The sequence below is a fragment of the Trachemys scripta genome, chromosome 6 (genome assembly GCF_013100865.1).
Source record: "Trachemys scripta elegans isolate TJP31775 chromosome 6, CAS_Tse_1.0, whole genome shotgun sequence".
Taxonomy (NCBI): domain Eukaryota; kingdom Metazoa; phylum Chordata; order Testudines; family Emydidae; genus Trachemys; species Trachemys scripta.
In genome coordinates this window covers 46,718,138-46,738,145 of record NC_048303.1, presented here as the reverse complement: position 1 = coordinate 46,738,145, position 20,008 = coordinate 46,718,138, and the positions used below count along the sequence as shown (strand labels likewise).

The 20,008-nt window shown below is 40.7% G+C and overlaps 1 protein-coding gene across 2 annotated transcripts in view; it reads left to right on the top strand.

Annotated features, from left to right (window-relative positions):
- The window catches only part of MCCC2 (methylcrotonoyl-CoA carboxylase 2), an 84,268-nt gene extending 65,295 nt beyond the window's left edge, over positions 1-18,973 (top strand). For both annotated transcript variants that reach the window (XM_034773836.1, XM_034773837.1), the window contains 3 exons: positions 726-840; positions 8,598-8,683; positions 18,563-18,973. In XM_034773836.1, coding sequence (XP_034629727.1) covers positions 726-840; positions 8,598-8,683; positions 18,563-18,680 — 319 coding nt within the window. In that variant the 3' untranslated portion in view covers positions 18,681-18,973. The remainder of the gene's footprint in view (positions 1-725; positions 841-8,597; positions 8,684-18,562) is intronic.
- The last annotated feature ends 1,035 nt before the right edge of the window (positions 18,974-20,008 follow it).

Here is a 20,008-nt window from a genome sequence, read left to right as displayed (position 1 = left end):
GTAAATAACAGCTGTAGGACCTTGTGGAGATTGTTAGGCTCATAACTTAACTAGTCTTAAAATTTTGTGGTGGAGGAAATTCTCGGGAAGATAAATAGCTAACTTTTAAAAAACAAAACAAAACTATTTCTCCATTGCTAAAAAATGAAAAATGGTTGCTGTTTTTTGTGCATCCCACAGCAAACATAGTGGGCTGGGCCCTGTAACCCTTATTCATACAAGTAGTGCTTATTTGTGTGAAAGCCCCATTGGCTGCAGGGGGTCTGTTCGTATGAGCAATGTTTATAGGATCCGCCCAAAAAATTTGCTTGTTAGTTTTTTAGTCTCTGTTCACACTATTCAAATAGTGTTTTTGATGGCATCAATGCCTCTGGTTCTATTGAAGCTGCAGTTGTTAACTAAAGTAAAGAGTCATGTGACAGGTTTATTTGTTCTGTCTTGTGTGCTTTCTTGTTTGTTTTCGGGGTGGGGGATGAAAGAGAAATGTTTAAGAAATGGAAATACTAGAGCCTTTAAAATTGGAAACAATGGAGCATATTTTTCAAACCCTATAACATAATGTTACAAACAATGGAGTATTGGTCTACATTAATTTACACTTCTAAAATAAACCCTATCAATACACATAACAGAATTGTTCACCTCAACAGTGTATTTTTAATTCTCTGGTAAAAAGCTGATCTTTGTGTTTTGTTTTAAGTTTGTTTAATGTTGTATTTTTTCAGTCCAAGATTTCTTTATATGTGGCCAAACGCTCGCATCTCAGTGATGGGAGGAGAACAAGCCGCAACTGTCCTGGCCACAGTAGCTAAGGACCAAAAAGCAAGGGAGGGGAAACAGGTACTGTCACGCTCTTCTGCTCACCCCTGATAAGATCCAGGCAAATACCAAATGAAAGTAGAGACTCTTGGCCTACCTCTGGTATTATGGGTAGAATCATAGACTTTAAGGTCAGAAGGGACCATTATGATCATCTAGTCTGACCTCCTGCACAATGCAGGCCACAGAAACTCACCCACCCACTCCTGTATCAAACCCCTAACCTATGTCTGAGCTATTGAAGTCCTCAAATCATGATTTAAAGACTTCAAGGTGCAGAGAATCCTCCAGCAAGTGACCCATGCCCCATGCTGCAGAGGAAGGCGAAAAACCCCCAAGGCCTCTGCCAATCTGTTCTGGAGGAAAATTCCTTCCCGACCCCAAATATGGCGATCAGCTAAACCCTGAGCATGTGGGCAAGACTTACCAGCCAGACACCCAGGAAAGAATTCTCTGTAGTAACTCAGATCCTATTGGGCCATTGGGCATATGAGTTTACCGCTAATAGTCAAAGATCAATTAATTGCCAAAATTAGGCTATCCCATCATACCATCCCCTCCATAAATTTATCAAGCTTAGTCTTGAAGCTAGATATATCTTTTACCCCTACTGCTCCCCTTGGAAGGCTGTTCCAGAACTTCACTCCTCTGATGGTTAGAAACCTTTGTCTAATTTCAAGTCTAAACTTCCTGATGGCCAGTTTATATCCATTTGTTCTTGTGTCCACATTGGTATTGAGCTTAAGTAATTCCTCTCCCTCCCTGGTATTTATCCCTCTGATATATTTATAGAGAGCAATCATATCTCTCCTCAGCCGCCTTTTGGTTAAGCTAAACAAGCCACGCTCTTTGAGTCTCCTTTCATAAGACAGTTTTTCCATTCGTTGGATCATCCTAGTAGCCCTTCTCTATACCTGTTCCAGTTTGAATTCATCCGTCTTAAACATGGGAGACCAGAACTGCACACAGTATTTCAGATGAGGTCTCACCAGTGCCTTGTATAACGGTACTAACACCTCCTTTTCTCTACTGGACATCTCACCTGATGCATCCCAAGACCGCATTAGCTTTTTTCACGACCATATCACATTGGCGGCTCATAGTCATCCTGTGATCAACCAATACTCCGAGATCCTTCTCCTCCTCTGTTACTTCCAAATGATGCATCCCCAGGTTATAACAAAAATTCTTGTTATTAATCCCTAAATACATGATCTTGCACTTTTCACTATTAAATTTCATCCTATTACTATTACTCCAGTTTACCAGGTCATCCAGATCTTCCTGTATAATATCCCGGTCCTTCTCTGTATTGGCAATACCTCCCAGCTTTGTGTCATCCGCAAACTTTATTAGCACATTCCCACTTTTTGTGCCAAGGTCAGTAATAAAAAGATTAAATAAGATTGGTCCCAAAACCAATCCCTGTGGAACTCCACTAGTCACCTCCCTCCAGCCTGACAGTTCACCTTTCAGTACGACCCGTTGTAGTCCCCCCTTTAACCAGTTCCTTATCCACCTTTCAATTTTCATATTGATCCCCATCTTTTCCAATTTAGCTAATAATTCCCCATGTGGAACCGTATCAGATGCCTTACTGAAATTGAGTAAATTAGATCCACTGCATTTCCTTTGTCTAAAAGATCTGTTACCTTCTCAAAGAAGGAGATCAGGTTGGTTTGGCATGATCTACCTTTTGTACCATCATTCTCATCTAATCTTGCATTCTAGCTGGCTGACATTGTAATACCTTTCCTTTGAACTGCTAGAGTGCTATCATACAACATTTTAATTAAAGAACTAGAACAATAGGGGCTCATTAAATGGACTAAAAGCTGTCTAACTGATAGGTCTCAATATGTAATTGTAAATGGGAAATGGTCATCGAGCGGGTATGTTTCTAGTGGGGAGCCACAGGGATTGGTTCTTGGCCTATGCTATTTAACATTTTTGTATATGACCTGGAAGAGAACGTAAAATCATTATTGATAAAGTTTGCAGGTGACATGAAGATTGGGGGAGTGGTAAATAATGAAGAGGACAGGTCTTTGATTCAGAGTGATCTAGATTGCTTGGTAAACTGGATTCAAGCAAACAACTTGCATTTTAATGTGGCTAAATGTAAATGTATATACCTAGTAACAAAGTATGTAGGCCATAGCTACATCTATCCTGGGAAGTACTGACTGAAAAAAATCTGAGGGTCATGGTGGATAATGAGCTAAACGTGAGCTCCCAGTGCCATGCTGTGGCCAAAAGGGCTAATGCAATCCTGGAATGCATAAACAGGGGATTCTTAAGTAGGGATGGAGAAGTTATTTTATTTTTGCATGTAGCACTGCTGCAACCACTGCTGGAATACTATGTGTCCAGTTCTGGTGTCCACAATTCCAGAAAGATGTTAAACTGGAGAGGGAACAGAGACGAGTCATAAGAATGATTAAAGAATTAGAAAACATGCTTATGGTGATAGACTCAGTCTATCTAGCTTTACAAAGAACGTTAAGGGGTAACTTGATCAGTTCATAAGTACCTACATAGGGAACAAATTTTTAATAATGGGCTTTTCAGTCTATCAGACAAAGGTAGAATATGATCTAATGGCTGAAAATTGAAGCTATACAAATGCAAACTGGAAAGAAAGTGTGCATTTTTAACAGTGAAGGTAATTAACCATTGGAACAATTTACCAAGAGTTGTGGTGGGTTCTCCATCACTGATAATTTTTAAATCAAGATAGGATGTTTTTCTAAAAGGTCTGCTCCAGGGATTATTTTGGGGAAGTTCTATGACCTGATTTATACAGGAAGTCAGACAAGATTATCACAATGGGCCTGTCTGGCTTTGGAATCTATGAATCTGACACTTAACAGTTTAAGGCTTCTGTTAATGCTGCTCACTGGTTTGACTAGCAGGAGGTGTTCATGAAATGCTAGTGCTTGCATCTTCCATATAGCAAGTGACTTGCCCTGTTACCACTGGCTTAGGAGACAATTACTTAAAAAAATTTTTTTTCAGGTTTTCTATCTCTTTGGGCCCTAGGGCCAGATCCTCAGCCCTGCCTCAGCTTAGCATTTGGAGATTCCCCTTGTGTGGGCAATTAGAGGAATATCTGAGAGCACAAAGTGTCTTTTTCCAATTATGTTTGCAGTGGCTGATTTCACCATTTTCATTTGAAATTTGTGGTATTTAAATAAGCCTTTAATTGTTTTGATTTAATAAATAGGCAAAGGAATTAGAAAACATAACTTGTGACTGTTTTTATATGATATTTCTTATGGTTATGTCAGGGCATCTTGATCACTAACACGAAATGGGAGACATCTATAGTTGCCATGGAAACTGAATACATCCTTAGTTGTGAAATGATCTGTTTCAGTGGATTACAGAATAGTTTGGAGTCAAATGTAGAAACTCAATATTAATAATGAAACAGAAAATGGACATTGTCATTGGCTATGAACATTTTCCTTATTATGTATTAAACTAATATTTTGCATTAAAGTGTTTATATTGTAATATTGATACTCAGAGTTTTTTATTGTGAATAACGATTAGGATAACGAGGCTTGTGGATTTTATCTCCCCATCTGCTTAGCATTCCAATTGCGTATAGCCTGAATACTTGGGCTGTATATGGGTAGAGTGAAATTCATCTTTCCTCTCTCTTTGCCTCGTTTTCCCCAATCTGTAGAATAGAGATAATACCATGAAGAGAAGTTGTGATACTGAATTAAAGTTAGTTTGTAAAATGTTTTCAGAACCTCAAATGAGACATGATATAAGTGTCATTTTATGTTTTTGTGGTTATAGTTAAGGAAAGCCAGAACTTTGTATTTATTAGCATTTATTTGCTGCCAAATACTGTAGTTGCCTTACAAAGCTTAAATTAAGAATATCAAGATGACAGTAAGAGATCAAAAACCATTCTCCCCTGTAGTATATCAGTCAGCTAGGCAACCAGGACAGGCACCCCAGTTCAGCAAAGCATGTGCTTGAGTTTCATTGGTGCAAATGATTACACGAGGCTCAGGCCAGCAGAGAATCTGGACCATTGACTTTAATGGGACTGCTCACGTGCTTAAAGTTAACCAAATGCATAAGTGCTTTGTTGGATCAGGATTTCAGTCATTTGAGACCATCTGGCCAAAGAAGTGCATCTTAAGGTCTTTCTGGAAGTGGCTAGGTTCATCCTTACCCTTAATTTCACAGGCAATGAACTCCAGCGGTGTTGGGCTTAAGAGAAATAAAATATTGTGTATTGACAGAAGCAAATATATATAAGAAAATAAATAAATGATCAAAATATTAACATAAGCACGATGTGTTTTGTTTACTTTTCAAAGTAATGGCTTTCAAAATTTGTTTTATTTTTTTAAAAATAATGTTGTTCCAGATTCTCAGCTGATCCAACAAAGAACTTAAATACATGCTTAACTTTAAATGTAGGAATAGTCCCATTAACGGAAGTTGAGGAAGCAACACCAATTTGTGACAGCTGAGAATTTAGCCTATTTATATTTAATTAAAGATTTAAAAAAAGGGGGTGTGAAATCCTCCTTCCGTTCTAGTCCCTTTAGACCATGTGAAAGGTCTGCAGTCACAGACTAAAAGACCTGGATTGGCGAGGGAGGATTTCCCCACTACACGCATGCAGATGACAGCTGTAAAGCTGCCTGCCAAGCATCCCCTCACAAGCTCTGGTGTAGGCGGGATACTGGGATAGCAGGGGTATATTGGGACTGCAGTATGGGAGGTTGCCATAATTTAGGCTCCCAGGGCTGTTTAAATTACATTGTGTCTGGAACAGCCCAAGGTTAGGAGGGTTAGGAGATTCTGGCTTAAAGCAGAATCTCAGCTGAAAGAGAAGTCCAAAACCTGGTTTATTTTACTATATTTATCATTTCAAAAATAGTCTAAATAATTTAAAAATAGCTAATCTCAAATTACAGCACTTAAAAACTCTTAAATACATGACTAATAAGCAACTGAAAATGGAGATTTTATTAGACCTTTTTGACATGCATTAGGATAGAGTTGTTTTATCCTTTTCTACCCAAAAATTGTCAAGATGCCTGTTTTAATTTTAATGCATGTCACTTGATACACTAAATTGAGACTTGGGGGTGGAGCAAGGTGAAAAATGCCTGGAGATGGTTTATGCAGTGTGATTATAGCCGTGTTGGTCATAGGATATTAGAGAGAGAAGGTGGGTGAGGTAATGATTTTTATTGAATCAATTTCTGTTGGTGAGAGCAATAGGCTTTCGAGCCACACTAAGAGGGGATGTGATTGAGGTCTATAAAATCATGACTGGTGTGGAGAAAGTAAATAAGGAAGTGTTATTTACTCCTTCTCATAACACAAGAACTAGGGGTCACCAAATGAAATTAATAGGCAGCAGGTTTAAAACAAAAAAAAAAGGAAGTATTTTTTCACACAACGCACAGTCAACCTGTGGAATGCCTTGACAGAGGATGTTGTGAAGGCCAAGACTGTAACGAGGTTCAAAAAAGAACTAGATAAGTTCATGGAGGATAGGTCCATCAATGGCTATTAGCCAGGATGGGCAGGGATGGTGTCCATAGCCTGTTTGCCAGAAGCTGGGAATGGGAAACAGAGGATGGATCACTTGATGATTACCTGTTCTGTTCATTCCCTCTGAGGCACCTGGCATTGGCCACTGTCGGAAGACAGGATACTGGGCTAGATGGTCCTTTGGTTTGACCCAGTATGGCAGTTCTTATATTCTTACACACAGCTCTTCTTCAGGTCTGGGAAAGGTACAAGCATCGCAGCTACATGAAAGGGGGAACAGATTCTTTAGCATAAGTAGTTAGCACATATTCTAAGGGGCTATTCAAGGTAGAGTGGCCTGTTAGTACCTCTACAGTCATAGGACACACCTGAGGAAAAAATCCAAGACTGTTACCTGGAAATCATGCAAGAAATCCAGAACAACTGACCTCACCCCACTCCCACTGACAGCCATGCAACACAAAAATAAATAGTGGGGCAGAAGTACAGTCCCTTAGGCCTTGGCTACACTTGCAGCTGTACAGCGCTGTGAGGTAAACCTATCTTCGTACAGCTGAGTAGGGAAAAGCGCTGCAGTCTGTCCACCCTGACAGCTACCAGCGCAGTGGTGTGGCCACACTTGCCACATTTGCAGCTGTGTTGGGAGCGGTGCATTATGGGCAGCTATCCCAGCATTCATGTGGCTGCAACGTGCTTTTCAAAACAGGGGGGTGGGGTGGATTGTGACAGGGAGTGTGGGGGAAGAGAGAGTGCTTTTTGGAGCATGTCAGCTCTCTATTTTGCAAGTTCCAAACTCCCGGCCCCCTGCTCATTCATTTACTCACTCAACGTAAGCTGCAAACTGTTTGCTTTTCTCTGTGGTACGAGCTTTGAAACCGGCACTTACGCATTCCTGCAGCCGGTCCCAACAATGGAGAGGATTGGCCACTTGACAAGGTGATTAGTACAGCGCTGTAAGCGTTTACACTCACACCCGTGAGTCGTAGCCACTCCGCTGCAGCTATTATTCCTCTCGGAGATGTGGAGTACCTGCAGCGGTGTACCCAGGGAGATACAGCGCTGTACGTGCCCTGCCAGTTTGGACGGGGAGTGAGTTACAGCGCTGGGGGAGGCTTTACAGTGCTGTAACTTGCAAGTGTAGCCAAGGCCTTAGAGAGTAGAGATAATTCAGCTCCAGTGAGTGGTAGTCTTGATAAAGTGATGAAGTTTGGGTGTCGTGTAGTGTCCATCTGTTGGGTATGGTGCCATGGTTTCTCCCAGAGGTGGTGTTCTGTGGGTTGTGGACACCACCACTCCTTCCAACCTCCTACCTATAGTTGTCACTTCTCACCCCATACTGTAACTCATATGGGTATCATCAAACTACAACCCATACTCAATGGGGATCACATCCTGAAAGAAATCTTTGCTGAACTCCCCCCCCCCTTCTGGCCTTCAAACAGCCCCCCAACTTCTCCAAGCTCATAATCAGATGCAAGCTCCCCACAGACTGGGACGCACCAATTCAAAGCGGCACCAGACCCGGCCAGAACAACAGATGAAAAACTTGTAGACATATTTCCACTGCTACAATGATCAGTACCCCCCACAACACACCTTTCAAGATCCATGGATTCTACACATGCCAATTACAATATGCGGTATACCTAAATGTCCCAATATCAACTATGTGGTTAAATGAGTCAATCACTATGCTCTCTAATGAACTCACACAGGAAAATGATAAAAAACAAAAACTCCCTATCACCCATGGGTGAACACTTTTTTCACAAAGTGATCACTCTATATCTTACCTATCCATTCTCATCCTCAAAGGAAACCTGCACAACACTTTCAAAAGATGAGCCTGGGAGCTTAAATTCATAACTCCGCTAGACTCTAAAAATCATGGACTGAACAGAGACACTGGATTTATGGCTTATTACAACAATTTGTAACCCACTAACCCCCTATTTTTGTATGTGCTAATTACTTTGGCCTAACAATCTGTTCCATCTAGCATTTAGCTGTGATGCTCTGAGTAACTTTCCCAGATCTGAAGAAGAGCTGTGTGTGGCTCGAAAGCTTGTCTCTCTCACCAACAGTAGTTGGTCCAATAAAAGACTTTGTCTCTGGAGATAGTCTAGCAAGTCACTTCTTGGCTGTTGTTTGAGGTGGGGATTTGATGTCATTGTGTAAGTAGGTATTTTGAAGAATTTCTTGTATAGACAGTGTTCAGTTACTTGCTTTATTCCCTACAGTTATCTGAGGCAGATGAAGCAGCTTTGAAGGAGCCAATCATTAGGAGGTTTGAAGAGGAGGGAAACCCTTATTATTCCAGTGCAAGGTAACATATAAATGACTATTCCCAGAACTTGATGATATAACCAGAATGTGTTAACACCTTTTAGATCTTAATGCTGAACAACAGACCAGTTACATACAGTTTTAAACAATCTGGAACAAAGGTTTTGTTCAGTGTCCACAGGTACTATGCAATCCAAACCATGGTTCCATCTATCTTGTTTCTGACAGCAGCCAGTACTTGATGCCTTAAAGGAAGGCGGATGTTTCCAGAATGCAGCAAGTTAGTTGTGTACCGCTGTGTACGTGGGGATGTGGTGGAGAGGGAGATTCTTTACAGATTCCTGCAGCTGGTCATAGTATCCTATGAAGCATGACATTTGATTTCTCATATCATGGTTGTAGCTTGTAGAGCTATAAACATCAAGGATGATAAACTTACCCACTTTTTTCAGTGTCCAATTTTGTATTTGTGTATATATGACCGTCCACGGGTTATTTGTGCACTGGGTAAAGGGACGTTGCTTTAATAATTCAAAGTATGCTTCCTTTTTCAAAAGGTTATAAAGGTTGGGTTTATATATTTTGAATACCTCAGTTAAATCCCTTTTAAGTCAAATGCCCTTACAGGTTAAATGATCATAGTCTTTGCAACCTTACTTTTCATGTAAACCTCAGCATGTTACTATTTGTCCTCCTTGGGTTCTTTTTAATTCCTTTTTATAGCTTCCTTGAGGTGAGGTGATCAAGTATATGGGCACGCTATTCTGGAGTAGGGCACATACCATTAAAATATAAATAATGTGTTCTCTTTTCGTTTTATAGTGAGCGTATATACTGCAACCTTCTGACATTTTTGACACTTCTCTCCACTTCTAACTCCATATTTAGCGTCTTGATAATGACTGATACTACTATTTTGATGTTACCAAATTCTTTACTGATGCCACCACTAAAATTTTGTGCATGTGTTGATCTTCTGTTTCATTTATTATTGTAAATCATTTTCGTCGCCCTCCCATGCCTCTCATCACTCAGGTCTGTTCAAAATGCTGACAGGAAAATCATCTTCTGATCACATCAGTCCTCCCATGAATCCTTCTAAAGGGTTCCTTACCCTTATGCTATCAAATTCAAGTTCTTTGTCTTTACTTACAAAATACTACATCATTTTTCCTTATATCTCTGGCTATGTCTACACTACAGATGCTGTAGTGACACAGCTATGGCATTGCAGCTTTGCTGTTGTAACACCACAGCGTAGACATTCGCTACAGTGATGTAGGGTTATTTTTCCGTCACTATAGGTAATCCACTCCTCCGAGAGGCGGTAGCTAAGTCAACGGAAGACTGGGTGTTACGCAGACCAAATATGTCACCACAGGGCACACAATTTTTCACAGTCGTGAGTGACGTAGCTAGGTCAATCCAATTTTTAGGTGTAGACCAGCCTCTGTTTCTATTTCCACTACTCCTAACCATTCCCTACACCCTTCTCTCTTTCTTTCTTTTGCCATATGGTACCATTGTAGTCTCTTCCCTGACTTGCCTTATCTCTCATCATGCTGCCTGCTTCTCCTTGTTCTCAATTTCACTAATGGCAACGTACACAGCTTATAAAAAGAATTGCATCACAGTTAACAACAAGCATTATTCCAAGATCTAACTGTCTATTCCTTAAGTCTTACAAGTTCTGATTAACTAGCTAGTTGTAGTGGGCCTATGTTGTGACCCCTGGTGTCTTCCTTCAAATCTCTCCTTAAAACTCAAGGAATTTGCTCCTACCCTTTTCTCACCAGTGATTCCTACACCCAATTATTTTTAATGGCAGTGACCCCAAGTATTATATTTACTTTCATCTTTTGCTTATGGTAGTAAATAAATGAATACATTTGACTAAAGATATAGACTATGCTAAAAGTTAGCAAGAAGTTTCTCTTTTGGTAAATCCACAGAGTATGCTTAGAATTCTTTAATTCCAGACACACTCTGTCAGCAGGGGTAAATTTGCATTGTTACAATTGTAAATGTGATCAGTTTAACCACTTTAATAAAAGTATGTTAACAGGTGTTTGTAAGCATTAAGCTCCTATACTTAAGTAGTTTCTATCCATATGTCAACTCCTAGTAATTATGTAGACACAAAGCAATCTGTTTTGTTTGGATTTTTTTACTCTCAGATTAGGGTATTATTTATGAAGTCATAAATTATTACTAATATGTATTGATCGGTGACATGATGGCTTGCACACTTCATCTATTTTTTAGCCAATTGAAGTTTTATAAGATTTGCTCTGAGTATAGATAGAGACTGTGGACCAGGTCCTCAGCTAGTGTAAATCAGTGTGGTTCCATTAAAGTCAATAGAGCTAGTTTGGTTTGTACCAATTGAGGATCTGGCCCTATATCACTCTTACAAAGCCTCGGATTTATCCCTCAGGCAGAGAGAAAATATACAGTAAGGATTTTAATTTTTTATGATTGGATTGTAAGCAGAAGAATTTTTCACTGAACTAATTACATTAAAAAATTACAGTCAGGGTATTTGTATTTAAACCAAATCCATAATCTCCTGGAGGAGAAAATGAACTCTTTGATTTTGTTAATATCCACTGGAATCTCATTCATAATCTCTTTGTACTGAGGACTGAAAAATTATTGGATTTATTAGGCATGCAACATGTGTACAGTTGTGATGTAAAAAACAACTCAGTTTCCCCCCAAACAGCCCACAGCTCATTGTTAATATTTAGAGCAGTAGTTATGTGAAGGAGAGAGATTTAAATATTAGCCATGGGCCCACATTTTTAAAAAATGTGTGTTTACATTCTCAAGGGTGTCAAGTGATTTTTGGGTGCCTAGCTTGTGACATCTTAAAGGGTGCTCAGCAGTTTCTGAAAGGCAGGCTCCTGCAACTTGGGTACCTAAAATAACTAGTCATTTTGAAAAATTTAGGCCCCAAACCCATCTTTGGATACCTAAATAAGTGGTCTAATTTCAGTGGGAGCTGCTGAGTACTCAGCAAGGAACCTAACTTTAGGCATCCTTTAAAAAAAAATCTTCACCTAATTCTTCAGTCAAGGGAGGGCAGATAGTTTATTTGTTTGTTAATAAAATACTGTCCCAAAATGAGCTAGGAGCTTCACAGTCATAAAATAAGACAAGCCTCTGGCCTGAATACCTTACAGTCTAAGGGCAGGCCTACACTTAAAACACTGCATCAGTACAGCTGCACTACTGTAGTGCTTAAGTGAAGACTCTCCTACATTGATGGGAGAACTTCTCCTGTTAGCATAGTTAATCTCTTCCGTGAGAGGCGGTAGCTATGTCGATGGAAGAAGCTCTCCCACTGACATAGCGCTGTCTACACCAGAGGTTAGGTCAGTAGAATGATGTTGCTCAGAGATGTGGATTTTTCACACCCCTGAGCGACTTAGTTCTACCGATGTAAGTCTATAGTGTAGACCTGGTCTAAGACCCTGAATATACATGGTCTGGGAGCCCTCAAGTCCCACCTATTCTTTTTTTCCTGTGGAAAGAATTGTGCACCTTAATAGGGTTGTCTTCTAACTGTGCCCAGTATTCATACCTGTCCCCACCAATCATGTCGTTGTATGCCTACTCCCTTCATACACTTCATTTTCCTCAGTAAGATCTGAGGCTGGGTCTACACTACCCAACGGGACGCGATAAATCGATCACCGAATCGATGGTCTTACTCCACCAGCGGAGGTGGGAGTAAGCGCCGTCGACAGGAAGCCGTAGAGGTCGATTTTGCCGCCATCCCTACAGCGGGGTAAGTCGGCTGCGATACATCGAATTCAGCTACGCTATTCGCGTAGCTGAATTTGCGTATCTTAAATCGACCCCCCCCCCCGTAGTGTAGATGTAGCCTCAGAGTTTGGAATACTGGATTAAGACACTAAGCTTTACACTACTATTTTTGCAGTTTGGTGGCCTAGTCCAGTCACCAATGATATAAAGTATTATTTACTCCTGAGGGAATTCTGTGCCGAAAAAATTAAAAATTCTGTGCACAGTATTTTAAAATTCTGCACGTTTTATTTGTCAATAAATAAATGCAGAGGGTCCAGCATGGCAGTGGGATCACAGGCCACTGGCTGCATGAAGGTGGGAGATCACCCTGCAGTCCTTCCCCTCCCCTCCCCGGGACACGGACTCAGTGGTGAGGCTGCACACGACCCTGACACAGCACAGTTGTTGGGCCTGCCCCAGAAATACCCTGGGCCCCTGCCCCTCTGCGCCAGGTGCACCAGGTGTGGGGCAGGCAGGCTCAACAAGGCAGGATCCAAGTGTGGAGGGGCTCAGTGTGGGGGGATCCAGGTGTGGGGTGAGAGGGTTCTGTGAGGGACAGTCTGGGTGCAGGCAGGTCAGTGAGTGGTCTAGGCATGAAGGAATCTGGATGCACAGAGGCTCATTGTGGGGATTCCAGATACAGGGGCAATAGGACTCTACAGGGGCATCCAGGTGAAGGTGGTTGGAGCTCAGCAGGGGGTCTGGGTAGGGGGAGTCTCAGTGGAGGGGTCTGGGTGTTGTGGGAGTGGGGCTTGGGGGGGGGAGTCTGGGTGCAGCTAGTTGCGGGTCAGTGGGGTGGGGGTCTGGATGTGAAGGCTCATGGGGGTGGGGCTTGTCAGAGTAGGGGTTTGAGTGAAGGGAGCTCAGTGGGGGGGTCTGGGTGCAGAGGTGGGGGTCCGGAAGCAGGGGGTCTTGTTGCAGGGAGGCTCTAGCTGCGCAAGGGTTGAGGTTCAGTGGGATGGGGTTCGGGTATGGAGGGCTGAGGGGGGGTCTGGTGAGGTTTGGCAGGAGGGGTCCAGATATGGGAGGTTGGGATGCATGGGGGTTGGGCAGATGAGGGAGCAACTCATGGTACAGTGACCCCTCCCCCTGTGGCAGAGGAGAGATAGGGGCAGGAAGCAGGGGAGGATGCTGAACTTCCTGCAGCCGGGGGGAGGTTTCTGGGGGTGGGTCTGACACAGCCCTATTTACTCTTCGCAGGGGAAGAGGAAGCCCTGTCCTCTCCCACCTCCAGCTCAGCTGGGACTGTCAGCTGATCCCGGCGCAGGGTAGGGGCCACTGGCTGGGGTGTCCCCAGCCCTGTGGTGATTTACCTCTCCGCTGACTGCTCTGGGTGCCTGAAACGATGTACTTGTGCTGCTAAGGAGGGGTGCATGACCGCTCTTGCAGCTTGCCTTTGCTTCCCTGTCAGAAAATCCTTTTCCTGCAGGAAAGCAAAGAAATCTGCAGAGGATATGAATTCTGCGCACGCGCAGTGGCACAAAATTCCCCCAGGAGTAATTATTACAAGCACTGCAGAAATGGATGTTTCCCCTGCATGAAGTAGGGGTTAGAGACACTTTGCTTCCATTAGCCAACAAATTTGCATGCAGGCATAACAATATGTTTACTGAATGTCACATGCTGCAGTGTACGAAGGAAAAGTAACCCACTTCCTCAGTGCAATGGTCAGTTTTCTGGGAGGAGATAATTCCTTCCTGACTCCAAACATGGCGATCAGTCTTGCCACCTGTGTAGTCAAGTGAGAATCAACCCAGCCAAGTGCTGGGCATCAGGTAATGAAATCAAAACTGGATTCTGCCAAAACTGGCTTTGTTTTGTGCTAATCAGACCAACAAGATGCCTTCAGTAAGGGGACAGGGGGTTGTAGGCGGAGATAATGTCTGTATTCGTTTTGATCACTGCATGAGACAGGCAATGTTTGAATCTACCTTGTGCTGTCCTGTTGGTAAATGTGTATGAAGTTATATAGTCTCTGTCCACGCTCTTGGGGCCTGATTCAAAGCCCATTGAAGTCAGTGGGATGTGTTCAATTGACTTCTGTGGGTTTTGAAGCCCTTGAGCAATAAATTTGAAAGTAAAGAAGAAAAATGCTTTTATGGTCTTAAAATGGAAGCATATTTCCCTATATGCAGTTTTGCTTATAAATTATCATTTGTTATCTTCAGGATGTCAATGTACTTCCCCTTAGTTGTGTTTTATAATCAAATTTTAATCAATTGTCTGAATAGAACCTTTCACTCTGAACAGTCTTAATTAACGAGAGTCGTTAGCCAGCTCCCTTTTTAATGAGCTATATTAATCTGCTTACAGGTTTCCAAATGGAGTTTAATCAGTTTACGTTGTAACAAATTACATGGGCCATTTTCTTTTCTGGTCTGTTTGTTTCTTTTACTCAGAGTCCCTGTTCTGAATATTTTATGAACATAGATGTGATTCATGTTCTAGCACTGGGTTTTTAATAGGATGTTTAATGTTATGTCCCAATACAGAAGACAGTTTTCTTTAAACAAAGAAAAGCAGAAGGTAGTGGTGACCTTGAAAGCAATCTTTACCTTATACAGTGTAAAATCTTTGAGGCTGTCAATAAAAGCTAGTTTGTCATTACAAAAAACAAGTATTCTATTAAAAAAAGAAAAGGTGTGTAAAGTTTTGAAAGGTCTTTACTACAGCAATAGCCTTTTATAAGGCTGAACTTCTGAGGTTAATTGCTTTGGGCCAGCAATACTTTCTTAATATAACTTATCCCACAAAAATACAGTTACATTAAACATCTTTAATGGATTTGAAATATTTCATTCAATTTTGATGTTTTACTAAAGGAGATTGAAAAATCATTACACCAAATAGTGAGGTAGATCTGAATACTGCAGGTCCCTTCCAGAAGGACCAAACAAACATGTAACTATCAGAAAATTGAAATGAAATCACACTTAGAACAAAGAGAAATCACTATAAATAGTTAATTTTTATTACCCTTTTAAGATTATGAGGAGCAGGGTGACTGAGGGTTTGATCTCATGAAACTGGTTCACTGAGATATCCCAATGATTATTCCACTGTGCCAAGAAATTAAGCTGATCAAAACTAAATCTGATTCTAATGGGTAATAAAAATAATGATAGCTCAGTGGTTTGAGCATTGGTCTGCTAAACCCAGGGTTGTGAATTCAATCCTTGAGGGGGCCATTTAGGGATCTGGGGCAAAAATCTGTCTGGGGATTGGGCCTGCTTTGAGCAGGGGGTTGGACAAGATGATCTCCTGAGGTCCCTTCCAAACCTGATATTCTATGATTCTATGAATGCATTTTTATGTGAAATTTGTAGTGAAAACTGCTGAAGTGTTCTTGGTAACATGTATTCTCTGATGTTACAAAATGTTGGCCATGTATATCTTAGACAGTGATCCCACTGACATTTTCTTAAACTGGGGTTTTATGCATAGATATGGGACATACTCATTATTCCTGAAGAGTTTAAGGCCTGACATAACTTCCATTAAAGTCAATAGAAACACTAGTCCTATTGACTTCAGTGGGAGTTCGATTGGTCCTCTAGCTCTTCTGAGCGCAAGAGTTTTCTAATTATACTTTTGTTTTGTGTTTCACTGCTGTGGCTTAAGGAGAAAAAGCACCTAATTTGAGCACTTAATTTTTCAATGTAATATTATTGTTAAAATACACCAAAAGGTTGTAATTAATGAATGATTATTATTAAAAGCCCCAATTTAGAAAAGCACTTAATCACATACTTAGCTCCAATCTTGTGCTTACACTCTGTCAAATTTAGTAGGACATAAGTGTGTGCTTAAGTGCTTTCCTGAATAGGGATGCTTTCCTGAATCACATCCTAAGTGCTGACAACGTGTATTATGCTATCCAGCACATAAGCACAGACTGTGTGTTGCTATCCTGCAACAGGATCTGCTAGTGTGACTCCATGTGGGTGTAAGAATGCCTGCTAGCAGCTCTCATTGGGGGATAGGAGCCAGAGGGTACATCTACATGGCAAAAAAAGCAACCAAACAAAAATGCCAGGGAAGCTAGTCTCAGAGCCCAGGTTAACTGACTCAGGCTCATGGAGCTTGTGCTACAGGGATAAAAAAAAGCAATGTAAATATTACTGCTCCGGCTAAGGGCTGGGCTCAGAGGCCCTGCCTCCCTCTCCAGATTTCAGAACCTGGGCTCCTCCCTAAGGAGCTATTTTTAGTCCCTTAGCATGAACCCTGTGAGCACGAGTCAGTTGACCTGGGTTCTGAGACTTGCTATTATGTAGATGTACCCATAGAGACAAACAGAGAGAGGACAGGATACAGACTGGAAAATCCAGAGAAGGGAAAAGGTTAACTAATAGGTTTGTTGGTTTTAATATACACCTCTACCCCGATATAACACGAATTCGGATATAACGCAGTAAAGCAGTGCTCCGGCGGGGCGGGGCCGTGCACTCCGGCGGATCAAAGCAAGTTCGATATAACACCTATAACGCGGTAAGATTTTTTTGCTCCCGAGGACAGCGTTATATCGGGGTAGAGGTGGTGTAGTTTGTTTCTTGGGAGCATCCTAGGAGAAGTGAGTTTCTGGATATCCTGTTTTGAGTGTACCCAAGTTGTAATAGAGAAAATGTAATTAGCTATTTTAAAAATTATTTGCTGTGACTTGGTGAAAGTGACGCTAACAACAAATGCTAAACTAAAACAAATTTACAAAATTGTTGCAAACTTCTATTGGTGACTAAGACTCATGAATACTTATTTACATGCACTATGCAGTTCTCTTTATTCTCTTCTTTTGTTTTGAGGTAAGTGTGCTAAATGTTTTCTTTCCTGTGTAATTTGATTTAAAAAAACCCAAACTAATCCTCAAACAATATAAAATTGACAACTTGAAACTTTAGCCAGAAGGGAAGAATATTTTTGTTCTTGATTAAAAATTCAGTGTTGACTACCCATTGTTTTAAAATAACATGAAAGGATCATCACTTTCAAAAACTAATTTACCAAAAGCAGAGCAGTAATTTTAAAGACACAGAATAAAATTGTCAGACATGACAACAATGTAATAATCTCAGAAAAGATTGCAAAATAAGTTGCTCTCTTTGGACATGGGGAAGGAAATTTTTTTTTTTTACTTTTTTTTTTAGATATTTCATGTTGTGTTGCAGTCCCTCAGCTGGTTAAAATTCACATTGATTTAAATGGGACTTTAGCTGCAATAGGACTTCAGCATCTGGTTCTAAACAAAGTGCCTAGGGAAGGTAGTTGTACAACATATACAATTTTTAGGACGTTTAGAATTTTTGCTATGGAGTTCATTTGTAGCGGGATGGAACTCTTTTGGCGCTGAGCCTGCAAACAGTCCCATGTGTGCTTAACTTCAATTGCTTGCATGCTTAATATTAAGCAGGTGCAGAAGTGCCTGTCAATTGGGAGGTTAGTTGTTTGGAATTCAGAGCTGTTTTTTTGTTACTGTGGCATAGCTTTATGAATTCATTGCTTTCAGGGACTTCACTATGGCACAGATTAATTTACAACTGTTTAGAAATAGACTTCAGTAAAGAAGATTAGTGAAATAATTGTTGGCAGTCCATAAAAAATATACTCCAGCACTTTAAATCCTTATGCTTTCATAACTAAACATCTTGAATTGACAGCTAAGATAAGCCAAATAACGTTTATTAATGATGTTAATTTACTTTTTAGAATATAGTTACCAACAGGATGGGGAGCCATTTTCATGACATTGGGATCTTTTCCATTTATTTCTCATAAAATTTTTTTCTCTTGAATTTAGGATGCCATTTTCATACTAAAAAAATAGTATGAATAATCCCATTTAAAGTAGGTAGAGATTATTCTAGTCATTTATTTTGAACTGTATAGTTAAATCTAGAAGACAAATTATAGAAATAATAAAAAAGTAGGCACGAAATTTTGCTTTGTTGTATCAGCATAAATACGAAGTAGCTCAATTGTCTTAAATCAGAATTTGGCCCTTTTTTTATCCACTCCCTCCAATAGAAATATTTATTTACTTCTGTGTGGCTGAAGGCCTATCTCTTGTAAACTGTTTATATAATTCTTCTTTTCTTGTTTGGTCTAATTTCAGATTATGGGACGATGGAATTATTGACCCCGCTGATACAAGACTTGTTTTGGGTCTGAGTCTTAGTGCAGCACTAAATGCACCCACCAAGAGGACAGAATTTGGAGTTTTCAGGATGTGATCTAAATGACTTTTCAGAACACCCTTGTACATTTTTAATCAAGGTTAAAGATTAAATGTACACAGGTAATTCTGAGGAGTTCGTACATTTAGATTTTTGATATAACAATTTTCATACTTTCATGCTTAAGTATTTTTTTTAATATCGCCTGGGATCAGTGCATACATCATTTCTGTAATACTGAATTTTGCATTTGGGTGAATAAATTGTAACTATCAGCATTAAGCTAGATCTGTTTGTCAGAGAATCACTGCTATGATCTCTTAACCATTAAAATTACATCCATGAAATGAGTTCTGTTTCTGGTGTTTCTCTGTGTTTGCTCCTTTTAAATCCACATTTTACCTACAAAACGTAGAAGTTACTCTTGCAGTCAGACAAACCACCTCCCCCAACTGCCACATATTCTGCTTTTCTGCGAAGAGCATTACAGTGAAGACAGCCAATGGGCACAAGACAGCATGAAATTGTATATTGCGTACCTATTAATCATTGGCATTCTGGTCTTTCTCTGTTGTCTTTTCCCCCAACATACATTACTTTTCTGTATTATCACCTGAAATTAAAACAATTAACAGTGAATCTGATGGATGCTAGCCAAGCTGCATTAAACTTGTTGGGAGAGCTAGCAAAGGCATATTGGTGTCAGTGGGTGTTGTTGATGCTCAGCACTTTTGAAAACTGGACCACTTTCTCAGGTGCCTAAGACCCCTCTGTGACGGGTTTCCCCCCGGGCGCCATCTGGAACTGGGGTATCACTGAGTGTGCCTGACCCACCAGCCTGAGCTCCCTTTACACTGTATTGCTGACAAGCTCTCAAGCTCCTTCTAGCACACATACAAATAGGGACACACCCAGCTGCAGTTACTCAGGTATGCCCCCCCTTCCCCTGAGGTGTAAACCCAAAATTATACCATCTTGTGCTGCACAGGGAACTGTACAGTGTAAGATCATGAAATTCGTCCCCTCCCTCAGTGTGGAGAGGAATATACACAGCTTTCTGCCCCAAATTATGATTCCCACACACACTGGTTTTAGACAAAGGAAAAACAAGTTTATTAACTACAAAAGATAGATTTTAAGTGATTATAAGGGATAGCAAACAGATCAAAGCAGATTACCTAGCAAATAAAACCACAATCTAAGCTTAATATACAAAAGAGATTGGATATGAATAGCAGATCCTCACTCTAAGAGATGATACAAGCAGGCTGCAGATTCTTAAGCAGTAAGCTGCACTGGTTTACAGCTTAGAATCCCTGGGTGTTCCATTCACGGGCTAAAAATCCCTTTAGCCTGAGTCCAACACTTCTCGCAGTTCCCTCTTT